This window comes from Coptis chinensis, chromosome 3, assembly GCF_015680905.1.
Source record: "Coptis chinensis isolate HL-2020 chromosome 3, ASM1568090v1, whole genome shotgun sequence".
NCBI lineage: Eukaryota > Viridiplantae > Streptophyta > Magnoliopsida > Ranunculales > Ranunculaceae > Coptis > Coptis chinensis.
In genome coordinates, this window is record NC_141458.1 from 95,610,556 (window position 1) to 95,631,366 (window position 20,811).

Genomic DNA, 20,811 nt, shown 5'->3' on the forward strand with positions numbered 1-20,811 from the left:
AACAAATATAAGATGCCATTTGATCCATTTACAGGGGTTAATCATCACTACCAATCCATACAGTTTGGATGTGCCCTTCTTCAAGATGAGACAGAGTTTACATTTTTATGGTTGTTTAATACATGGCTTGAGGCAATGGGAGATCGTGCTCCAATGTCCATCATTACTGATCAATGTGCTGCCATGTGCTCGGCTGTGAAAACAATTTCTCCTAGCACACGCCACTGTCTATGCCTTTGACACATAAAATAGACATTTCCACAAAAATTACATGTCTATACTATGAATGCGAGCTTCAGGAACCAAATTGAGAGATGCCTTAAGTTCACATATAAGGTTGAAGAGTTTGAGAACAAGTGGAATGATCTGATGCAAGAATTTGGGTTGACAGATAATGAATGGCTAAATGGTTTGTATGCCATTAGAGAATCTTGGGTTCCTATATACCATCACATCACATTCTATGCTGGTATGAATACAATTGGATGCAGTGAGGGGATCAACGCATTTTTGAATGAATTTGTCAATAAGGATACAAATCTAATATAGTTTGTCACAAGATATGAGCAAGCATTGAAGAAGATTGTTAGAAATGAGTGTGACAAAGATTACGTTTCAGAGCACAAGAACCGTATTGTTAATGACTATGATTTTCTATTGAAGCATGCAACATGTGTGTTTATGAGAAACATTTTTGAAAAATTTCGTGGTGAATTCTCATCGGTGAAAAACATGAAAATATGTCGCTCAGTAGGAGATGGTGTTTATGGCAATTATATAGTCGAATCAAAATCTGGTGTGCATGAAAAATTTACAGTGAGATGGAATGATATAGCACTTGAAGGTTATTATGAATGCAACCATTTCAAGTTTATAGGTATAGTTTGCAGGCATATGCTGAGAGTATTTGATCATCTTGATGTGGATAAAATTCCCTCGTATTTTATTTTAAAAAGGTGGACAAAGGAGGCAAACAAGTTTAGAGTGATGGATGGGGAAGCAGTGCAACCTAATGACCAGTGTCCTAAGGCTTTCCGAATGAGCCATTTGTGTAGAAGATCTACGCAAATGTGGAGTGTTGCTTTTGAAGATGAGAGCTTGTACAAAATAGCATTGGATGGACTTGAAAAACTTTTCATAGGTGTTTTAGAAGAGTACGACAAATTATTTAGAACTCCTAATACTATTGATGTTTCCATGGAGGCTCAAAAAAGTCAAGAAGATGCTACTACTTCATGTCAAATTCCGATTCTCGATCTGTATATCTCAGTGGGGAGACCAAATGATGGTAAGAGCACCCATGGTAGATGAAAGAATCCTGTTGAAATTGCAGTGACCACGAAAAGAAAATGTAGTCAATGTAAATCGCAGGATCATGACAAGCGAACATGTCCGAATTGAAAAAAACTTAGGTATTGTTTCATCTATTTTGTATGTAAAACTTCTTTATAGAGCTGCTTCATCTATTTGTTTATTTTCTTCTCGGTGAATATTATTTATAGAACACTAATGTGTCTTTAATTTCAACAAACACTTTGGACAAGAAGCTATATGGATTTGTGGTAGTTGAAAACTTGGGCAGGAGCTATATGGCAGTTTGGGATTTTTCAAAGAATTTGGGGTTGAACTATTTTGAAGAATTTGAAGTGCATTTTGCAAGAAGAGGAAGAACTCTAACAGAGGAGAAGAGTTTTTTGAGGACCCTTTTCATTTATTTTGTAGGTTTTGAAACTGTGTATGTCGTATTGTATCAAATGGTTAATTATATTTGTGAATTTATACTCGTGGACAAGTCATTTTAATGTTGAAAACTGGTAGAGTTGGCTCTCTGTCACAATTTCAATAAATTATATATGTTTTTTGGTCATTTGTTCCAGTTTTCTATGAAGCTCATTATTAGGTGTCTTCTTGTGGATCTCCTCCTTAAGGTAATGAGTTCATCATGTAAAGATTGCTGAAGTCGTTCCAGTTCAATAACATTTTTCTTTGTTGCGTCATCAACAACCTGGATTGCCAATACAATTTTTTTTCCACAACATACAAATAACTAGACGTAAGTATGTAGGATAAATTTTGAGCTAAATTTAGTGAGAGTTAAATTGTGGAGCAATAGCTAACAGTAAGACCAACCAAAAATAGTACCAGCAATCCAACATATGAAACATTACCTGTGTTGTTCTGGCTCTCTTTGTTGGTGCTTCTTATGTAAAACAATCATTAACTTTTTTTTGTCTTAGAAGCCATTGGAACAGAAGAGAAATTCTGAAAACTCTAAAGGCCAACTCCAAAATAAAAAAAAAAAACAACGTGACTCTTTCGTTTAAGTTTTTAAGTAGCAGTCTATATATTAGTCAAACAAAAAATGTTCTTGGGATAAATCAGTTTCATCCTCGGCATTTCGATCCATAAATGGGGTACAGTTTAGGAGGCCATACATGCCACCAAATTTCTACTCACCTTATGGATATGGGTGAGTACCTTGATACTACTCATTTCAAGAAGTTCTTCTCTTGAGTGTCTAGTTTATGTGAGGTGAAGTGTTAATTTCCAGCAGCATAATTTTGACTATGTCATGATTTCCATTAGCATAATTTAATTTTTCTTCATTCTTACTACCATTTCCATCAATAACACCTCAAAAGTAATGTCAATTTTCCAACTAGATTGAGCTATAATATTGTTTATGCCAAAAATAACAAGTACTAATTTGCTGCTTCATATATTAAAGCCTTCCATAATAGCTATGTACGTACATACAAGAATTCCTTGAACAAATTAAAGATCCCAAAAGTTATATATTATAGGAGGATTTTTGCATACGCCATTTTCACTTAGCATTCAGAATTTCATTCTCTAGCATTCAGCTGTACTAATGTTTGTTGTTGGAAACTTGACAGAATCCTTAGCGTTAACTTTGATTTCGACTTTAACAAGCTAAAAATGTGACCTACTGACCTCATTCAACTATCTGCTTATCCAAACAATTAAGTACTCAAATCCTGTGCTACCATGTCTTTCCACCAAAATTTTGCCTTTTGTGGAGTTTATTATCTGAATTTACTATACTATCACACTTCAAATTCCACTCCTCCAAAACAAATCTACATGATAGTATTGAGATTCCATGAAGATATTTCAATATTTTTGTAAAAAATAAGCTCTTAATTTGATGGTGTCTGCAAATAATAACAATAAATAAAATATGGAGATTGGGGTAATGGAAAAGATAGAGAATGAAGAGCAATGGAGAAAATAAATAATCCTATTTATTTATTGCCAAAAGTGTTTATAAAAAACATTTTTGAAAAAATAAATGGATTTAAAAAATAGTTTTTCATCCAAAAACACTTTTGGATAATTAGGTAAAACTTGTTTTTTAAGTTAATGGAAAAGATAGAGAATGAAGAGCAATATATCGAGAAGAGATTTTATAAAATAGCAAAAAAAGGAAAAATTGAAAAACTTTTTAGTTTATTTTTCTATTTTTTAAGGTCCTATATTTATTTCTATTGACATCATTTTAAAAGAGTAAATAAATATGGTAGACAATTTTAATTAGATCTGTTAGATTAAGAAAATCTCGTGGGTTAAAAATTCCCGAGTCCCTATAACCGGACCCAACTTTTGATTAGACTTCCGAAGGGAAAGTTTCATCTCACAGAACATTTTTAGTGTCCACTTTTCTCACAACCAATAAAGATTCTGCCAACTGAGAAGTAACAAATGGGAGAATATAGACTCTACTTGCTGATAAAGTGATAACTGATTGCCTGTGTTGTTTCAAAGAATCACCACATCCACAGTTCCACACAACACAACAACAAGAACCCAAGTAAAGTGCATGTGAACCAACAGTCCAACAGCTAAAACGCGTAAAAACTCCGATATGGTTAAAAACGTTCCACAGTAAATTAGTTTCCTCCACGTGTCGCTCCAACAAGAAAAATAAAATAAAACTAGACCGAACAAAAGTTTGAGGAAAGAGAAATTATAAAATCATAATTCTCTACCGAGTCGATCCTCCGCTGAAAATTATCTTTTTATTTATTACAGGTGACCTCTCCTTCGTTCTCGTACATTTATTTATTTATTTATATATATAATTTTGATCTAGATGTCGTTCATGTGATGAATTGAAAGAATTTTAATTGTTCGTTGGATGTTGTCAGGTTAAGAAAATAATAATAAGAAATTGTGATGAGTGAGGTATTTGAAGGATACGAGCGTCAGTATTGCGAGATTTCAGCAAATTTGTCGAGAAAATGCACCGCCGCTAGTCGTCTTGATGGTGGTAAGCCCTTCAATCTAGCCATATTTTAATAACTAGCCTCTTGATCGTCTTAATTATATTATATTTTGAAACAATCACGTGAATCAGGTTGAAAAATTAGCTTAATGAATATATTATAAACTGACATGTTTTTTATAATTCAATTGGCACTCACGAAGAGCTAAGAATCTGAGTCCACACTTTCATTACTTCTCCATCCCTCATACCTATTGAACTGTACTTCAATTCTCTTTGCAGTAGTGCTATATATTCTCATAATCTGAGATAGTGATATAATGGCACGTGATTGATAATTTAACCGGGACTAGCTAAGAACCAAGAATTTTTGATGAATCTGATGACTGCCTTTTGTTTCTTAGGGATTGGCTAATGCTCCAGGTTTCCAACTGCTGATCTATCTTTTTTTTTCCTCTGATTTTTTACGTTTGAAAAAAGTTAGACTCAATAGCTTCTCCCACCAATAGATTACTCCAAGCTCAGGCGCCCACATACACATGCACACGCTCACCAACCACCGTCAGAAATGAAATGCTATAAGAACAAGTAGAAACAAAATATATCTTGCGTAAGAAATACATGCAACACTTGTCTTTAGTAAGTATGGAATGTTTGCTTAGTGATCTAGCTCTCATCTAAGTTTTATCTTAGAGTACCCTTAATTTGCTTGAATCCTAATTTAATCTAAGCACTTCCGAAAAAAGCAGCTGTTTTTATGGTAGTACCTTCCAGTATAAATGTTGGTATGACAATGCACGTTTGTGAAATAGGCCTGTATTACAAGGTATCTTTCATGTCTGATTAAGTGGAGTGATCATTTTGTATATGGTGTTGTTATCAGTTCCAATAGTTGCATCACATATTCTCGCAGTACCTACTTTACTTTTGTGAGGATGATCACTCTGTGTATCTGAACATGCAGAACAGAAGAAACAAAAGGTCTCTGATGTAAAAGCTGGATTAGAAGATGCCGAGACTTTGGTGTGTTTTTGATAATTTTTCCTGTTTTTATAATGTTAATTTTTTTGTTTTCTCCCGACCTTTGTAGATTTTGAGCTTTGTGACATTGTTACCAGATTCGTAAAATGGACCTTGAAGCTAGGAGTTTGCAGCCAAACATAAAGGCTATGCTACTTGCTAAATTAAGGGAGTATAAATCTGATCTAAACAATTTGAAAAGTGAAGTTAAAAGGCTGACATCAGCTAGTGTCAACCAAGCTGCAAGAGATGAATTGTTGGAAGCAGGACTGGCCGATACAAAGATGGTATGTCTGTGATCCGCCCTTGTGTGATATTTGCTCATTGCGTCTTTGTTTGTGTAAACCGTCATGTCTAGGACAGTTTTTGAGGTTGGTAGGTATGAGTAATTTGTTTGGATTTTATCTTACCGAAATATGCTTTTATGAGAACAAGGGCTGCTTTTAGTCTTAATCCAATTGTAATTCTCTGACTTTAAATTTTTTTGATTTGTAGACTTGTAGTTATTATGATCTATGAAGCACGGACATTGACACATGACACTGATATGATCTGACACGGACAGGCAGAATATTTTTCAATAAAGTAAGATATGTATACGTCATGGACACGTTAAAAAATTGTAAATATATTTATACAATTGAACATTAGCGTTCTCCACCAAATTCAATCTAATCATCTCATTCAAAACATGTCCAATCCTAACAGATTAAGCTAAGTTAATTGACACAGATACGAAGTGTCTGACACGGCAAAATACCAAAAATTAGGTATATCACATATAATATGTGCGTGTCGTGTCTGTCACGGACACGTATCCGACACTGATTATTTTTAAAATATGGCGTGGCCGTGTAACATAGAGATTAATCAATAAGCAGCATTGTTCTGCCTACTGTTTTTTTTAAAAAACCAGTGAATAAAACCTCCATACCCAGTCCTGTTTTGTTTTTATTTTTATATCACTATAAAAACTAAAAACACACAAGTAGTTCCCTCTGCATGTCATGGGTGTGTCCCCATCCTATCCCTAGTTTGTCTGTGGCTGAAATTGTAAAATATATCTAATAAAGTGGATATACCAAACGGAGTATCAAACACATGCGTATCCTATGCTGCATGGATACTGCAGTTTACCTTTTGCACCAGTGTCCACCGGGTACGGTATTGGTACAGGATACGGTTCGGATACTTTTGAAACATCGCCGCATATCCTCACATGGTTATGAATAACACAAAAGGGGGGGGGGGGAGGGGCATAAACATAGATGGAAATATGGAATAGAAGAAATAGAGAAAGATGAAGAGGAACTCTGTGGTGGTAGGATAAGGGGACCCTGGAAATTAGCGGTTGGCGGCACTCAGGTCAGCATAAGATACGTAGCCGCGGTGCACATGATTGAGATGGGACATCTGTCGCTGTACGGAAACCCTGCACGGAAAGAAGAAGACCGCGAGATGGATGGACAGGTGGAAGGCTAGGATTGAGGGAGGGAAAGATATAAAGGAAAAGAGGTGGAGAGAGAGGAGGGGAGAAAAGAGGGGGAGATCAAAGAAAGAGGAGGTGACCCAAAGTGAGAGAGAAGAATAGTGTTAGGAGTGGTAATAGTGTTTGCGAAATAGTGAACTTTAGTCTTAACAGTATTTGGGGGTATAACATTTGGCGCCGTCTGTGGGGAAGAGAGTATAGGAATGGCACCAAAGAAGGCAGTGGGTAGACCAAGGAAGGTGAGGGTTCAAGAGCGGATCTTGGGAGGCGCGATGGAGAGGAAGCGGGAAAGCGAGAGGAGGAACTGGTCACGGAAGAAACACGGCTGATCACGAGAGGAGATTGAGAGGTTGAGGGAGGAGAACGAGGAGTTGAAGAGAAAGAGAAAAGGTGGAGAAAGAGATCGGGAAGAGATAAGTGAGGAGTCGGAGAGGCGAAAGCGGAGGGCGAGGAGGGGGCCGGGACCAACTCAAAGGAGAACCCGGTGGCCGGATTAACAATGGAGCAAGTCCAGAAATGATAAACAACGACCGGGAGGCAAATTTTCAGCGACAAAGACTCAAATGGGCGACCGGTCGGTGGTGGCGGGGTCAATCGCGAACTACCGGGCGGATGCAATATGGACTTCGGAGGTACCAAAACGTTTCAATCAGCCAAGGTTCGAGAGATACGATGGAACAGGAGACCCAGCAGATCACATTCATCACTTCAGGCAGCAAATGTCTCTTTGGCAAGAGGCGAGGTACGATGGGCTGCGGTGTATGATGTTCCTAGCCAGCCTGAAGGGGGGAGCTTCAGACTGGTATTATCGGTTGCCTTTGAAGAGCATAACTAATTTCCAAGAGTTGGAACAGGCGTTTGTAGATCACTTTATACATTAGAGGAGGCGGGTGGTGGACATCGCAGCTTTGTTCAATGTTAGACAAAGGTCTGCGGAGTCTGTCAGGGAGTATCTGTGCCGATTCAAGGCAGAGACGTTAAAGATGGAGAATTTGGATGAAAAGACGGCAGTGATAGCGTTTGAAAGAGGTCTGCGACCCAGAATGGGGGTCCATCAGTCTGTTGCAAAGAATGAGATTGCGACCTTGCACGAGTTATATCCGCAGGTAGAGAAGTATATTAGATATAAAGACACCATGCAGAAGGATTCTAAGAGGGGAGCCAAGGCAGTGTTATCGGTAGAGAAAGGCGGGGACCGCAGAAAAATAGAGGCAGGGGATAAAAGTAGCGAGCGGTACCGCGGACATTCATCGCGTCCGGAAAGGAGTAGAGAAGTAACACGAAGAGAACAAAGAGAGAGAAAGCCATACCGCTGAGCTGGAACACGCACCTTTAAAAAGGCCGTTGAGTGAGATACTGCCTCTGATAAAAAATATGCAAGGGTACGAGGGTCCGCGAACCGTCCCTGCCGAAATGCCAAATAAGCCATACTGTGAGTATCACCAGGTACGCAATCATGAAACTAATGATTGTTATGCATTGAAATGGTTGGTTCAGAGGTTGATAGAGAAGGAAATGATGAGGGAATTTATAGCGAAACCCCGAAACGGGGAGCCGGGCGACTCGGGGAGAATATTGGGAACCATAAATGTTATTTTCGGTGGAGAAGTTCCGAAATCACAATGCCTACGAGATAAGATAAGGAGAACAAAAGTATTCAAGAAGTCAACGAAGTCGCCTAAAAGAAGACCGGCGATCTGAAGGCGAGTCAATGGCGGGGAAGACAAGATTACATTTTCTAGGGCAGATCTCCGAGTCGATACCCCACACGAAGATCGTTGGTCATTCTGATGGCGATGGGTAATTACATGGTCAAAAGTGGTAATGATTGATTGTGGCGTATGATGGATTTCTTTGTTTAGGGGAGGCGTTGGAGGAGATGAGGATTGATTCGGGGCAATTAAAGGCGCCGCAAATTCCGGCTTTGTATGGGTTTAATGGGAGCGTCCACGAAGCTATGGGAGAACTTCTATTACCGGTGGCAGCGGGGGCGGATCGGTGTTCTCAAGATTTATGGTGGTCGATTCCAACTCTCAATACAACGCAATCCTGGAGAGGAGATGAATACACGAAATGAAGGCGGTGCCTTCGACCTATTATCAAGTTATTCGATTCCCCACCCCAACAGAATGTACGAGGTCCGGAGATCGGGTAGCATCGAAAAACGATCGTCGGAACCGAGATAAAAGGATAGTCCGCGGCCCTGGAGGTGAACCAGCGAACCCCAGAAAGAGGCAAGCATAACAATGACAGTGCGGGGCAGTGGAAGGGGCGGAGGAAGCCACGGTGGGCCCAAAGACTTTGGATGAACTGGAAGTAGTAAATTTGGGAGAGGGCGAAGAAGAGAAGTTTACATCGGTTGGGTCTAATCTGACGGAGGAGTGGAAAAGTAAGTTGGTGCAGTGCTTGTCGGAGAATAGAGATGTGTTTGCATGGGGGGATAGAGGAGATTACCGGGTTGGACCCTGAGTTCGCATGTCACCGACTACATATGAGGGAGGATGCGAAACCAGTGAGACAAAAGATGAAAGGAATGAGACCTAAGTATGCTGAAGGAATCCGGGAGGAGGTTGCTAGGCTGAAGGGAGCTGGGATCATAAGGGAGGTGGAGTTCATGGATTGGCTGTCCAATATAGTCGCGATCCCGAAGAAAAACGGCAAGGTGCAAATGTGTGTTGACTTCACGGACGTAAATTTGGAGTGTCCCAAATATAGTTATCCTATGCCGCGAGTAGATGAGTTGGTGGACAGGACGGCGGGGTTCAGAATGTTCTCATTTATAGATGCATCCATGGGATACAACCAGGTTGCGATGTATGGACCTGATCAGGAAAAGACATCTTTTGTAGTGGAAAGGGGTACTTATTGCTATACAAGGATGTCATTCGGGTTAAAGAACGCAGGAGCCATTTTCCAACGGTTGGGGGAGAAAATGTTCGAAAATAAAATTCGAAAGAGCATTGAGATATACATAGACAACATGGTGGAGAAAAATATGTCAGAGGCAGAGCATCTGGAGGGGTTGAGGAAAACATTTAGGATACTGCGAGCCCACAATTTGAAACTCAACCCAGAGAAGTGCACTTTCGGAGTCACCACGGGAAAATTTCTGGGGTATATAGTAACATAGCGGGGAATAGAGGCAAACCCCGAACAGATAAGGTCATTGGTGGAGATGCCGTCGCCGCAGACGGTGAAAGAGGTGCAGTGGTTAGCAGGAAGAGTCGCGGCCCTTAACAGATTCATTTCAAAATCATCCGACAAATGTAGGCCGCTGTATAGGCTACTAAGGAGCTCCACAGATTTCGCATGGACAGCGGAATGTGAAGGAGCATTTCAAGAGTTAAAAATGTATCTGGGGGAAGCACCTCTGTTGTCGCAGCCCGAATTAGGAGAGAAGTTATATTTGTATCTGGGGGTCACGGATTATGCAATCAGCTCAGTCTTCGTTCACGTTGTGTATAAAGTGGAAAAACCAGTGTATTTCCAAAGTAAGACTTTGTTGGATGCGGAGACTAGATACAGCCGAGTGGAGAAGTATGCTTTTGCCTTGATATTCTCAGCCCTGAAGCTGAAGCCATATTTCGAAGCCCACGCAGTGATTGTGGTGACGAATTTGTCCCTTAAACAAGCTCTGAGGGTGGAGAAGTCAGGAAGAATGCTGAAATGGGTCATGATGTTGAGTTCATATGAGATCCAATATCATATTAGAACGGCAGGCCGTGGCAGAGTTTTTGGTGGAGTTCCCGGCAGAGGATCCTACATGGGGGGAGGAGATGGTTTTGGAGCCTGAGCAAGAAGAGGAACTGGACTGCCTGAACCCATGGGATGAGAAGAATGGTTGGAGAGTATTCGAGGCAGACGGCCAAAGAATCAAATGCGGAAATGGAATAAGCGTGGTCTTTGGGTTACGCCCGAATAACAATAGGACTGGAAATGAATAATGAAGTTGAGATTTGCAGTGTCAAATAATGAGGCGGAATATGAGGTAGTGATTGCGGGCATGAGGATTGCTGAGAGCTTAGGCGTGAAGGAACTTACCGTTTACTCCGACTCAAATTTAGTGGTCTGCCAAGCAAATGGAGGGTTCACGGCAAGATGCCCCAGAATGGCAAAGTATTTGGGAATCTTACGCAGTTGGGCGGCGAAATTCACATAGATCCGATTTGTTCATTTGAATCGTGGGGAAAATTGCCACGCAGATGCACTGGCTTATGTGGCCGCATCCATGCTAGGATTTGAGGAGAGGATCATCGGCTGAGGAAATCGGACGAGGCCAAAATCGCCGGAGTCTTTGGAGATACTGAATACCGCGGGGGAGGACGAAGGTTGGATGGAGCCCTTCAAGCAGTTCTTGTCAGGGTGTGAGGTGATGGACTCTAGAGAGAAACGAAGACTGGAACAGGCATCTCGGAGGTACACGTTGATAGGAGGGGAATTGTACAGAAGGAATTTCAACGGGCCTTTATTGAAATGTTTGGGACCGAGGCTAGCGTAAGAGGTGTTCGGGGAGTTACACGGGGGAGATTGTGAGGGAGCCATTCAGCGGGTAGGACAACGGTACACCGGTTGTTAACGCAAGGATACTTCTGGCCCCACATGAAGAGAGACGCTGTGGAGTTTGCTAAAAAATGTGAGAAATGTCAGAGATTTTCTCAACTGATATTTGCCCCAGCAGAGCCGCTGCATAATGTGTCTAGTCTATGACCGTTCGCAATGTGGGCCCTCGATATAGTGGGACCGCTGCCCATGGCCAGAGGTAAGAGGAGATTCATGTTGGCCGCAACCGACTACTTTACAAAGTGGATTGAGGTCGTGCCGCTGCAGCAGGTGAAGGAGGAGGTACAGGTGGTCAAATTCTTGTGGGAGAACATTATATGTAGGTTTGGGTTGCCCTATGTTATTATCGCGGACAATGAAATCCAGTTCACGGGATCGAAAGTGAAGAAGTTTTTGCAAGCCTATTATGTTAAGCAGGGGTTTTCGGCTCCATACAACCCCGAGGGCAATGGACAGATTGAGTTTTCCAACAAAACCATACTTAACAATCTCAAAAGGAAACTGGAAGACAAAAAGGGGTCGTGGGCCGACGAATTAAACCATGTGTTGTGGGCCTATCGGACTATACCGCGGACCACTACCAAGGAGACTCTCTTTTCGTTGGCATATGGCGTAGAGGCCGCGGATACCGCCGAAATGAAATGGTGGCGGCGACCACTTTCGAACTTCGAAATGCCGAGGATGGATCAAAGCGAGAATCTGTCGGGGACATGAATTTAATTTGGTGAGAGAAGAGTGGCCGTCGCGCATTAGGACCGAAGAGTATCATCGCCGCCTTCAAAGCGATCAAACAAGAGGGGTGAGGCGAGGAGATTCAAGGTAGGAGATCGGTGCTCACCGAGTGACCCCAACACAAAGAAAATAAGCGAGGGGAAATTGGGTCCAACTTGGGAGGGACCCTATACTGTGGTTGACGTGGGAGGGACGGGCACCTACAAGTTACAGACCTTGGAAGGGAAAATGATGGAGAGACTGTGGAACGTAAGGCTGTTGAAAAAGTTTCATGAATGAATGTAATGGGAGAAGCTGTCAACTGCATGAGCTATTTGTATATATATAAAACCATAGCACTTTTGGAATGGATAAGGTTACATGAACTTTGCTTGTCCTTTAGAGTGAAGGAAATGGAGGGGAGGAGCCCTTCACGGACGAGAGGTCCGAGCTTAACTGGGGCAAAATGAGTTGCCCCATGCTGGGTATGAAGTCCCATATGAGCCGGGGCAAAATGAGTTGCCCCATGGCGGATATGAGGTCATAGGCAAGTGGAGGCGAAGGGGTTTCCACTTGCCGCGGACAATGGGTCTGACCTGAGTAAGGAGGAGTGTTGCCCCGACATAGATAGGGGCAACCAAATCACCGAGTCGAGAGGGAATGCAAATCGAGTTGCTCCCAGTAGGAGAGGCAAAAATATAAATATGAGTTTCACTGCTAATTGAGCCCATAAACAGATAAAGCCTAGATAACACCACCATCGCATTTAGTCCTCCTCAACATCAGGAGGGGAATTAAAACAAAATGTAGCATAATCAGTGTGGCAAAAACAACAACAATTGAAATCAAGAAAGGGCATAACAAAACTACTCCCAATGCAAGAGACACTTAAACATTCTCACGAATCATCGCATCGTGGCCTCCCTCAATCATCGCGATCCACAAAGGCCGTCAATGGCCCCAAACCCAAGTCGGTTACCTCGGCTACCTCGAAGGCGAGGTTCCATGGGCCACCACCTCGCATTAACCACGGGGGCAGCTACAGGTTCTTCAGAAAGGAGACGGCCTTCTTTGATAAGCCTGTCATACTCCTCTTTGACCTTCTTGGCCACCCTCTTGTCAGCTTGGGCTCGGAAGTGATCTTGAAGCTCATCCATGTCGGATTCATGTTGTTTGAGGAGGGCCGCTGTATCATCCTTGTGCTTCTGGGAGAGAGATGCGACGGCTGCATTGTGCTGCGATAAGAGAGTTTCGCGCTGATGACTCAAGCGGTCATTAACCTTATCCATGTAAGCAAGGTGGGAGGCTTCAACAGTCTTGAGCTCGTTCTGGGCTCTGAGTTTATCTAGTTCCGTAGCACTATTCTGCTGTTCAAGACGGACGGCTTCTTTGTCCAGCTGCTCAATTCTGGACCTTGCGCCAAAGAGGCCGCGGATCATGTAAGAGATGTCCAGGCTCATCTGAGAAAGGGAACAAGAGTCAGGTTACTTGAGAAAGAAGAGGGGAGATATATAGTGCAAGGGAAAGGGTATTTTCTCCCAGCTAGTGTAGAACGAAGTTCGGTGACTATCAAAGGAGCCCCTTTCAGCATACGCCATATCTTTGGGGGATGTGAGACCCATAGAACAGGGAGGAAGCCACTGCAGGGTTGTCCAAGGCCGAATCGTTGATGTTGATGGTGCGATTTCGGACCTTGAAAGCGGGCGGCGCAGGGGCGGGTCGGAAGAGCCCTTTTGCCCGATCGGGGAGCCACCTCCTTCCCAGGCCGCTGTTCTTGGCGAGGGGGGGCAACAGGTAGGGAAGTAGACAGATTGGCTGGAGTCTCATCAGACACAAAAGTCCGCGGTCGCTTAGAGGCCGGCTAAGAGATGAGCGGGCGACCGTGGAGGGGGCCACTTCGGTGATAGCATTCTCATCCGAATCACGGTCAAAGAGTTTGCACTTGTTAGCACCCATATCGGAGTGGGGGGAAGTTGCAGAGGGAGAATGAGGGGATGGGTATTGATCTTCCCAAGTGGTCAGGGATTGGTAAGAGGGGCGGGCTGCAGAATGAGAAAGGGAGTTGTTAGAGGAAGGTGGGGGACGGCGGATAGGTACTGGGCGGTGTGGAAATTTCTTGGGGTGGTGTCTTTTCCGGGGAGGTGGGGAGTTCTGCGGCTTTCTCTCCTTGGGGGAGGGGGATGAAAAAAGGGACACTATACCCTCCAATAACCTTTAATTGGGGATCTGACAGTAGTGGAATGGCGGTGGTAGGATCAATTCCAAGAACTGCAGACTGAGAGGGTCCAAGATCGCGGAGCTTCTGGAAAATTGTGGAGATGTGGTCGTAGGGTCGCGACTTCGAATCCAGTTGCCAACCTGTAGAAAAGAAGTGCAAGATTATATGAGGAACCAAGGAACATACGCATGGAAGGATAAATAAAAGGGGTACTCACTGCTGGGAAGGAAAGCCAGATGAGTAAGGTTCAGTTCTGAAGGAAGATCTGCGGATAGAAAGTTTTCGGAGATGTACAGCGGATAGTGGTGCCACACCTTGTCTGATGAGGTGACACGGAGGACAAAATGTTGCTTCCTAGGGCGGACACAAAAAAAATGGTAGCCCACGCTGACATCCTTTGTGCTCTTTTTGATGTAAAAGTGGGCAGTCATGTCGCGAACCGTTATCTTGGGGATTCCAGATTTGTTGTAATGATTCGCGGCATACATAACCCTCCAGAAATTGCTAATGCCTTGGCAAGGGAGGATGTTAAAATGGTTACACACCTCGACGTCAAGACGGGTGGCCACGAGACACCCCGGTTTGTAAGGAACTAAGTGAGGAAAGTAAGTTAAGTCAGGCACATGCTCTAAAATGACATCAGCTGGTATACCGTAAGCCGCCTTAACATTTTCTAGGTTAGGTCTACGGCTGCGTGGGGAGGCAGCGGAAGGGCAAAGGCTTGCCCGGAAGTGGATGGAGCCTCGGTCGGATCTAGGGGAGGGGGAGGGGCAACACCGCGGGAAGGGAAGGAGGAAAAGGCGTCGGATCTGGAATCCGACATTGAAGAAAGGAGTTAAAGAAGAATACACACCGTCATGACTGGTTGGAGATGAGGAAATCTTTAGTTCAAAGGAGAAATGCACAAAACAGCAAGTAAAGAGAAATAATGGGAGAAGAAGACCAACCTGAGGAAGGGGGAAGAGCAGTTGGTACAAGAGCTTGGGCAGAAGAAACTCACAAAGCACAACCGCACGCTTGATCGGAGTAGACAAAGGGAAGAGAGGGTTGAGTGGTGGTGAGAGTGAATCTAGAGGAGAGTGAGAAGCTAAATGAGAAAGAAAGAGAATCGAGCGGGCTTTTATAAGAGGGAAGGGTAGAAGCGTAATCTGGGAGGAGCTGAAATCGAGGAAACACCAAAAAGAACCAGCCAGAGGATGACGCGTGAATTCACGAGAATCGAAGGGACGTAGGCCACAAGCATGTGGGGGGCGCGTGAATCCAGCGGTACAAAGGTGGTGGAAGGCCGCGACTAGATAATGGAACCCGCCGGACTCTCGACCCCCCGATCGTGTAATAATCGCAGACTCGAGAGGGGGCATCTGTGGTGGTAGGATAAGGGGACCCTGGAAATTAGCGGTTGGCGGCACCCAGGTCACCATAAGATACATAAAATACATAGCCGCGGTGCACAGGATCGAGATGGGACATCTATTGCGGTACGGAAACCCTACACGTGGAAAGAAGAAAACCGCGAGATGGATGGACAGGTGGAAGGCTAGGATTGAGGAAGGGAAAGATATAAAGGAAAAGAGGTGGAGAGAGAGGAGGGGAGAAAAGAGGGGGAGATAAAAAAAAGAGGAGGCGACCCAAAGGGAGAGAGAAGAATAGTGTTAGGAGTGGTAATAGTGTTTGCGAAATAGTGAACTTTAGTCTTAACAGTATTTGGGGGTGTAACAAACTCGTTCCTACATTGTTGCTAATCAATGATCACAAGACCACCTTATGTTCGAAATCATATTAAAATGCTATATTTTCTAAGATTTTTATTTCTATTCGCGTACCCGAATCCTAGATTTTGAAAAGCTCATAGTGATATCGGTATCCAATACGTGTTGGACACAGGCACACATACTTAGCCTCTGGAGAAGTATCCGTGCTTCATAGGAAATGGTTAGATGTCGTCTGCTACTATTCAATTGTATTATGATTTGGTTTCTGATAGATTCAATGTATGTGTACATGAATGGGAAGCTCATATTAAAATAAAAACCCTTTTTGATGAGCATCCCTGCCCCATCCAAAAAGGAAAATGATCATCAGACATGACTTGAAGATGTGGAACAAAGTAGAAATTTATTTGATTTCCCCTTTTTGCTTTTTGATATTTGGTTTCCTGTTATCTATTGGTAAAATTGATTAGTTCTTCTGCACAGGTGGCTGCTGACCAAAAAGGAAGATTGTTAATGTCCACAGAAAGATTAAACCATTCCAGCGAAAGAATCAAGGAGGGTAGGCGAACCATGTTGGAGACTGAAGAGCTTGGTGTTTCAATCCTTCAAGATCTGCACGGGCAGCGCCAGTCTCTTCTACATGCCCATGACACGGTATGGCTTTCCATGCGGTTTCTGGTTCATTTATGTAATTACGTCTGCATTGTTGTGGGCGGAGTGAGGTGCTAGGCTTCCCAACTGGTGCCTTTGCCATGCCATGGCAGCGCCAACAAGATGCAACTATTTTCATTAAAGTTGGCACCTTTGGCCCCTTGAGCGCCTTGGCGCAACTGGTGCTTCTGACAGTGTACTTTTTTTTTTTTTGGAAAAGTTATGGGGTTAAGGCAGACCCCCACCGGTTTATATTGCAAAAGGGTAAACCTTACAAATCTCCCTAAGAGTTTGATCATTAAAAGGAGGTACACATAGACGCAAATCAACAGACTATAAGCCTAACACACCTGAGATCACTAGACATGCTACAATCGAACCCTAAGAAAGTAGAGCTAAGAATCCTACTTCCTAGTCATGATTTCCTTTACAATCTTAGGATGATCTTTCCTAAGATGAGTCTGCGCTTTCTCATAGTTACAAAAGAAACCTTCGCAAGCACAACACACATAAGTGAGTCCCAAAGTGTCATCCCAAAACTCTTTTGTGTATTCCTCAAGATATCTCATCTTTTTGTTCTTAGTTAACGACTTAACCTTCTTCGTCATTGCAAGTGTAGGCTCTATTTCTCCTAAAGAACGCTCTTGGATCCTTTTGCTTCTTTTTGGCTTCACAGTAGTCCATTGATTCTCAGAAAGCGCTGCATACTTTGATGTGCTCTTAGGCAATGCAATTGTTGGAGCCTCTATATACGTATCCCCAAACAACTCAGATTCACTCTCTGAGAGATCGTCATCTACATCCTCATTTCCATCAACTAACCCTTCATACATGTTTATTTCTCTACTATTTGGGAGTTGGTTAAGAGGAGTAACTCTTTGTTGGTGCCGCTCTGCTTGACCATTTGTGTCACCATGTCCAGCCTCAGTGAACTCTGAGGATGCCAACTGAGAAGCGGGTCTGATTGCAGAAGCTTCATTGACATTTGCAGAAGCTACATTGACATTTGCTGTGCTGGGTGCTGCGACTGGACAATTCGAATCTGTAGCCGCAGCTGGAGAAATTTCCAAGTTCGAGGCAGAGACAGCAGCAGCAGCTGGAGTCGCGGCTGTAGCTGATAATGTCCTTTCTTGTGCTCTAGCATTTCTTCCCCTAGGAACCCAGACCTGAGGTGGTGAAGCTGGACATTTGTTTGTAGCATGCCCAAACCGACAGCAGATGGTACAAGATGGAGGCTTCCAAGGATACTCCACATCCAAAAACATGTTTACCCCCAAGCTTAAGCTTTACTGATGCGGGGAAGTCGAAGTCCAGGGGAATAGTAACGCATACCTTTGCAAAGTCCAGCCTTTTTTTCTCCGATGTAGCTCCATCCATACAGAGTGGCTCACCAATCAAGCTGGCCAAATATGAGAGGCCATTCTTTGTCCAGAGTTCTTTTGGAACTTTGAAGATTTTTGCCCAGATAGGAACAGTGTTAATATTGCTTTTTTGTCCTTCAACCTCAGGTGACCAAGGCCGAATTACAAATATCTTGCCTGCAATGAAGAGAGGGCCACCTTCCAACACCATTTGTTTGTCCTCAATCATAGCAAACCTGATAAAAAACAGTTCCCTGTCCGTAGTTATCTCCATAGTACCTTTGAGTTTCCAAGTTCTTTCCAATGTACTCTTCACAAAAGGGAAACCCAACCTCTTATCCAAGAAATACCCTACCACCGTGTCCTTCCATTCACTTATACCTTCATCGATGATATCTTGTGGAACTACAGCAGCCCCATCTTCAAAGATGGGTGCGCAACTATTTAACTCAGTGGTTGTTGAAGAGACTGAGCTACGGTTATGAAACAGAGAACTCCAAAGAAAAGGAGGAGGTGGGGAGAGAGAGGGGTGGGATGAGGAGGTTGAAGCCATGACGAAATGGTTATCAGGATAAAGATCGAATCTCTACTCAGGTGGTCTGAAGCTACCCAAAAAGGAAAAAAAAGGAAAGAGAAGAGGATAGGATCTAATAACCTAAAACTAATAACGTCTATTTTAGGAAAACAGGTACACCAGATCGCAGGGTTAGAATAACCTAAGTTACTCCTGACAGTGTACTTAGGCTATTGGTTTGTCATGGTTTCTTTTAGTGTTACATATCATATCCTCTTTCATTTGTTCATGGGGAGGGCAGAGCTTTTGGTTTTTTCATGTTGTGAGTAGGGCTTGGTACCACTGAAAGCCAGTTTTCATATAGGGCGATCTTAGAAACTAAGTGTTGGACACTAAACAAGGAAATCCCCATGATCTAGGACGGAACAAGCAAGGTAGGAAGAGGCAACAACAAATAAGGTTGTTTATCTATTGGAACTATACTGAACCCATGCCTGTGGTTATGTGTCATGTGTAATTGTCAGCGCAATTAGAGTGAGATCAGTGGTGCTTGATGGGGTTCTGGCTGATAAGCTAGGCACACTGTCCATCCGTTTAATCTGAATTGTCCAGGGAAATGTTGTTTATGTGCAGGTGGCCAATTGGCCTATACTGTATAGTCTTTCAGAGCATAGAGATTGTTATTTCATCTTTTAAGCTCAGGCCTAGATTAGGTAACTAATATATTGAAATTAGTTGAAACTAACCATGCAAGTCTCTCCCTCTCACCTAACAACAGTTGCAGTTGCCTTGTACATCGCTTACATGATCAACTTGTCGTAAGGACCAGACAGGGACTGACCCAAGGAGTACCCTCAACTTTTTGATTTTTGAACTTTGCAAATAGGGCATCAAAACTATGTTATGTAGTTGATTCCTTATTGTGAATTAGTTTTGGAGTCTCACAACCTTATTCATCTATTAACCAAATATATTAAACAATGTAACACACATTTGAATTTTTTTATCTATGTGTATCAGTATCTGATACTGGTAGAAAGTATCTGACACGGCGAAATACCGAAGTATGAGGTGTATAGCCTTCAAGATATCCATGTATTGTATCCGACACGAGTAGGTTTGCATGTATCTGTCTCGAATTATTCAGAAAATATGGTGCGTCGATGTTTAATACGTCAGAACTATCTACCTTACCGAGTTAGTGAGATTTGACATCACTTAAGACCTCATTTAATTGACCATGAATTGTTCTTCAATCAAAACTCAGTTGTAAGCAGTCTAGCAGAAAAATTGCATGGTTGAGTCTAAATTGTTCTATACTGATGTTTGGCCATATGCAGTCCAAGGCTTGCCTAGGCTTTAGCTCTTACCTGGTGGCAGGCTACGGGGTGCATTTCACATGCACCATGCAGTAGCAGGATGTCGTTTTCCTTGTATTCCAGCTCTCCAACTTTGCTTATGTTAGTGTTTTCTTCATTGGCAGCTTCATGGCGTGGATGATAACATTGGAAGGAGTAGAAAATTTTTGACTGCAATGTCAAGGAGGATGGACAGGAACAAATGGATCATTGGCGCTATAGTTACAGTCCTTGTCGCTGTGATCATCTTAATTCTGTATTTCAAGCTTCGGCATTAACTATACATTCTTCATTCTCTTATCTGATTCTTATTCTATGAACGGTGTCATATATCAATGTTTGCCATGCGTGTTTCAAATGAGACTTAAGTGAGTATCTTTGTTTCCAAAATCTGAGTTTCTTTGTCTCTCATGTGGGCGTCTTTTCCCAGTACTGAAAATTTTGGAAAAGTTTGGTGTAACTATTGTGATTCACATTTTAGTGTAAAGTCGAACGCAAAATTGCTGTGCATGAGAACTGAGATATGAAGTATGTGGTATTATTTGCAGTTTTAATGTCATTGTGTGAAATCAAAAACATATTGCTTAATATGGTTTTGCATTCTGCTGTTTTGTATTCACTAATTGTTCTATTTCCAATCGGATTGTACGCACCTGTAGAGTGCTGAAAAAGAAAAGGTGCTCTCAACTAGGCCCGTTGACGTCCAGACTCCAGAGCTCCTGTACTGTATTTAGGTGGTCCAAATTATCACATTTTTTGCATCGGAAAAAATTATCACATTTTTATAGCGACATGCTCCAGTAACACATTTGAGTGTTTTTTTTTCTTCCCCCATTGATCTGAACAATTTTGAGTTATTCAATTTCATTTACCATCTCTTGTACATTTCCTGATTCCTGTTGCTTATGAAAAAAATTTAAACATTCGCTAGATGTATTGCTTGGTAAAGTAATCAGATATTTTTGTTTATA

At 42.5% G+C, this 20,811-nt stretch overlaps 2 protein-coding genes across 3 annotated transcripts; both read left to right on the forward strand.

The window, feature by feature from the left end:
- Positions 1-12: 12 nt before the first annotated feature.
- LOC147511852 (protein FAR1-RELATED SEQUENCE 5-like) lies at positions 13-1,311 on the forward strand. Its single transcript, XM_086598585.1, has 3 exons — positions 13-185; positions 300-435; positions 550-1,311. The coding sequence occupies exons 1-3, from the start codon at positions 13-15 to the stop codon at positions 1,309-1,311; spliced, it is 1,071 nt and encodes a 356-aa protein (XP_086454711.1).
- Positions 1,312-3,830: 2,519 nt separating this feature from the next.
- On the forward strand, positions 3,831-20,428 carry LOC147511853 (vesicle transport v-SNARE 11-like). Of its 2 annotated transcripts, none has more exons than XM_086603478.1 (6): positions 3,831-4,053; positions 4,170-4,291; positions 5,211-5,269; positions 5,365-5,553; positions 16,440-16,610; positions 19,966-20,428. In XM_086603478.1, the coding sequence occupies exons 2-6, from the start codon at positions 4,198-4,200 to the stop codon at positions 20,116-20,118; spliced, it is 666 nt and encodes a 221-aa protein (XP_086459604.1). In that variant the 5' UTR covers positions 3,831-4,053; positions 4,170-4,197; the 3' UTR covers positions 20,119-20,428. The 2 variants fall into 2 exon arrangements, with proteins under 2 accessions (XP_086459604.1, XP_086459605.1); XM_086603479.1 differs by having other exon boundaries at positions 3,915-4,053; positions 19,823-20,428.
- Positions 20,429-20,811: the final 383 nt, after the last annotated feature.

Coding starts and splice junctions, on each gene's coding strand:
- LOC147511852 (XM_086598585.1), top strand. CDS start 13: ATGCCATTTGATCCATTTACAGGGGTTAATCATCACTACCAATCCATA. Junction 186..299: donor ACTGATCAATGTGCTGCCAT/GTGCTCGGCTGT, acceptor TGCGAGCTTCAG/GAACCAAATTGAGAGATGCC. Junction 436..549: donor ATGCCATTAGAGAATCTTGG/GTTCCTATATAC, acceptor AATCTAATATAG/TTTGTCACAAGATATGAGCA.
- LOC147511853 (XM_086603478.1), top strand. CDS start 4,198: ATGAGTGAGGTATTTGAAGGATACGAGCGTCAGTATTGCGAGATTTCA. Junction 5,270..5,364: donor TAGAAGATGCCGAGACTTTG/GTGTGTTTTTGA, acceptor CATTGTTACCAG/ATTCGTAAAATGGACCTTGA. Junction 5,554..16,439: donor GACTGGCCGATACAAAGATG/GTATGTCTGTGA, acceptor TCTTCTGCACAG/GTGGCTGCTGACCAAAAAGG.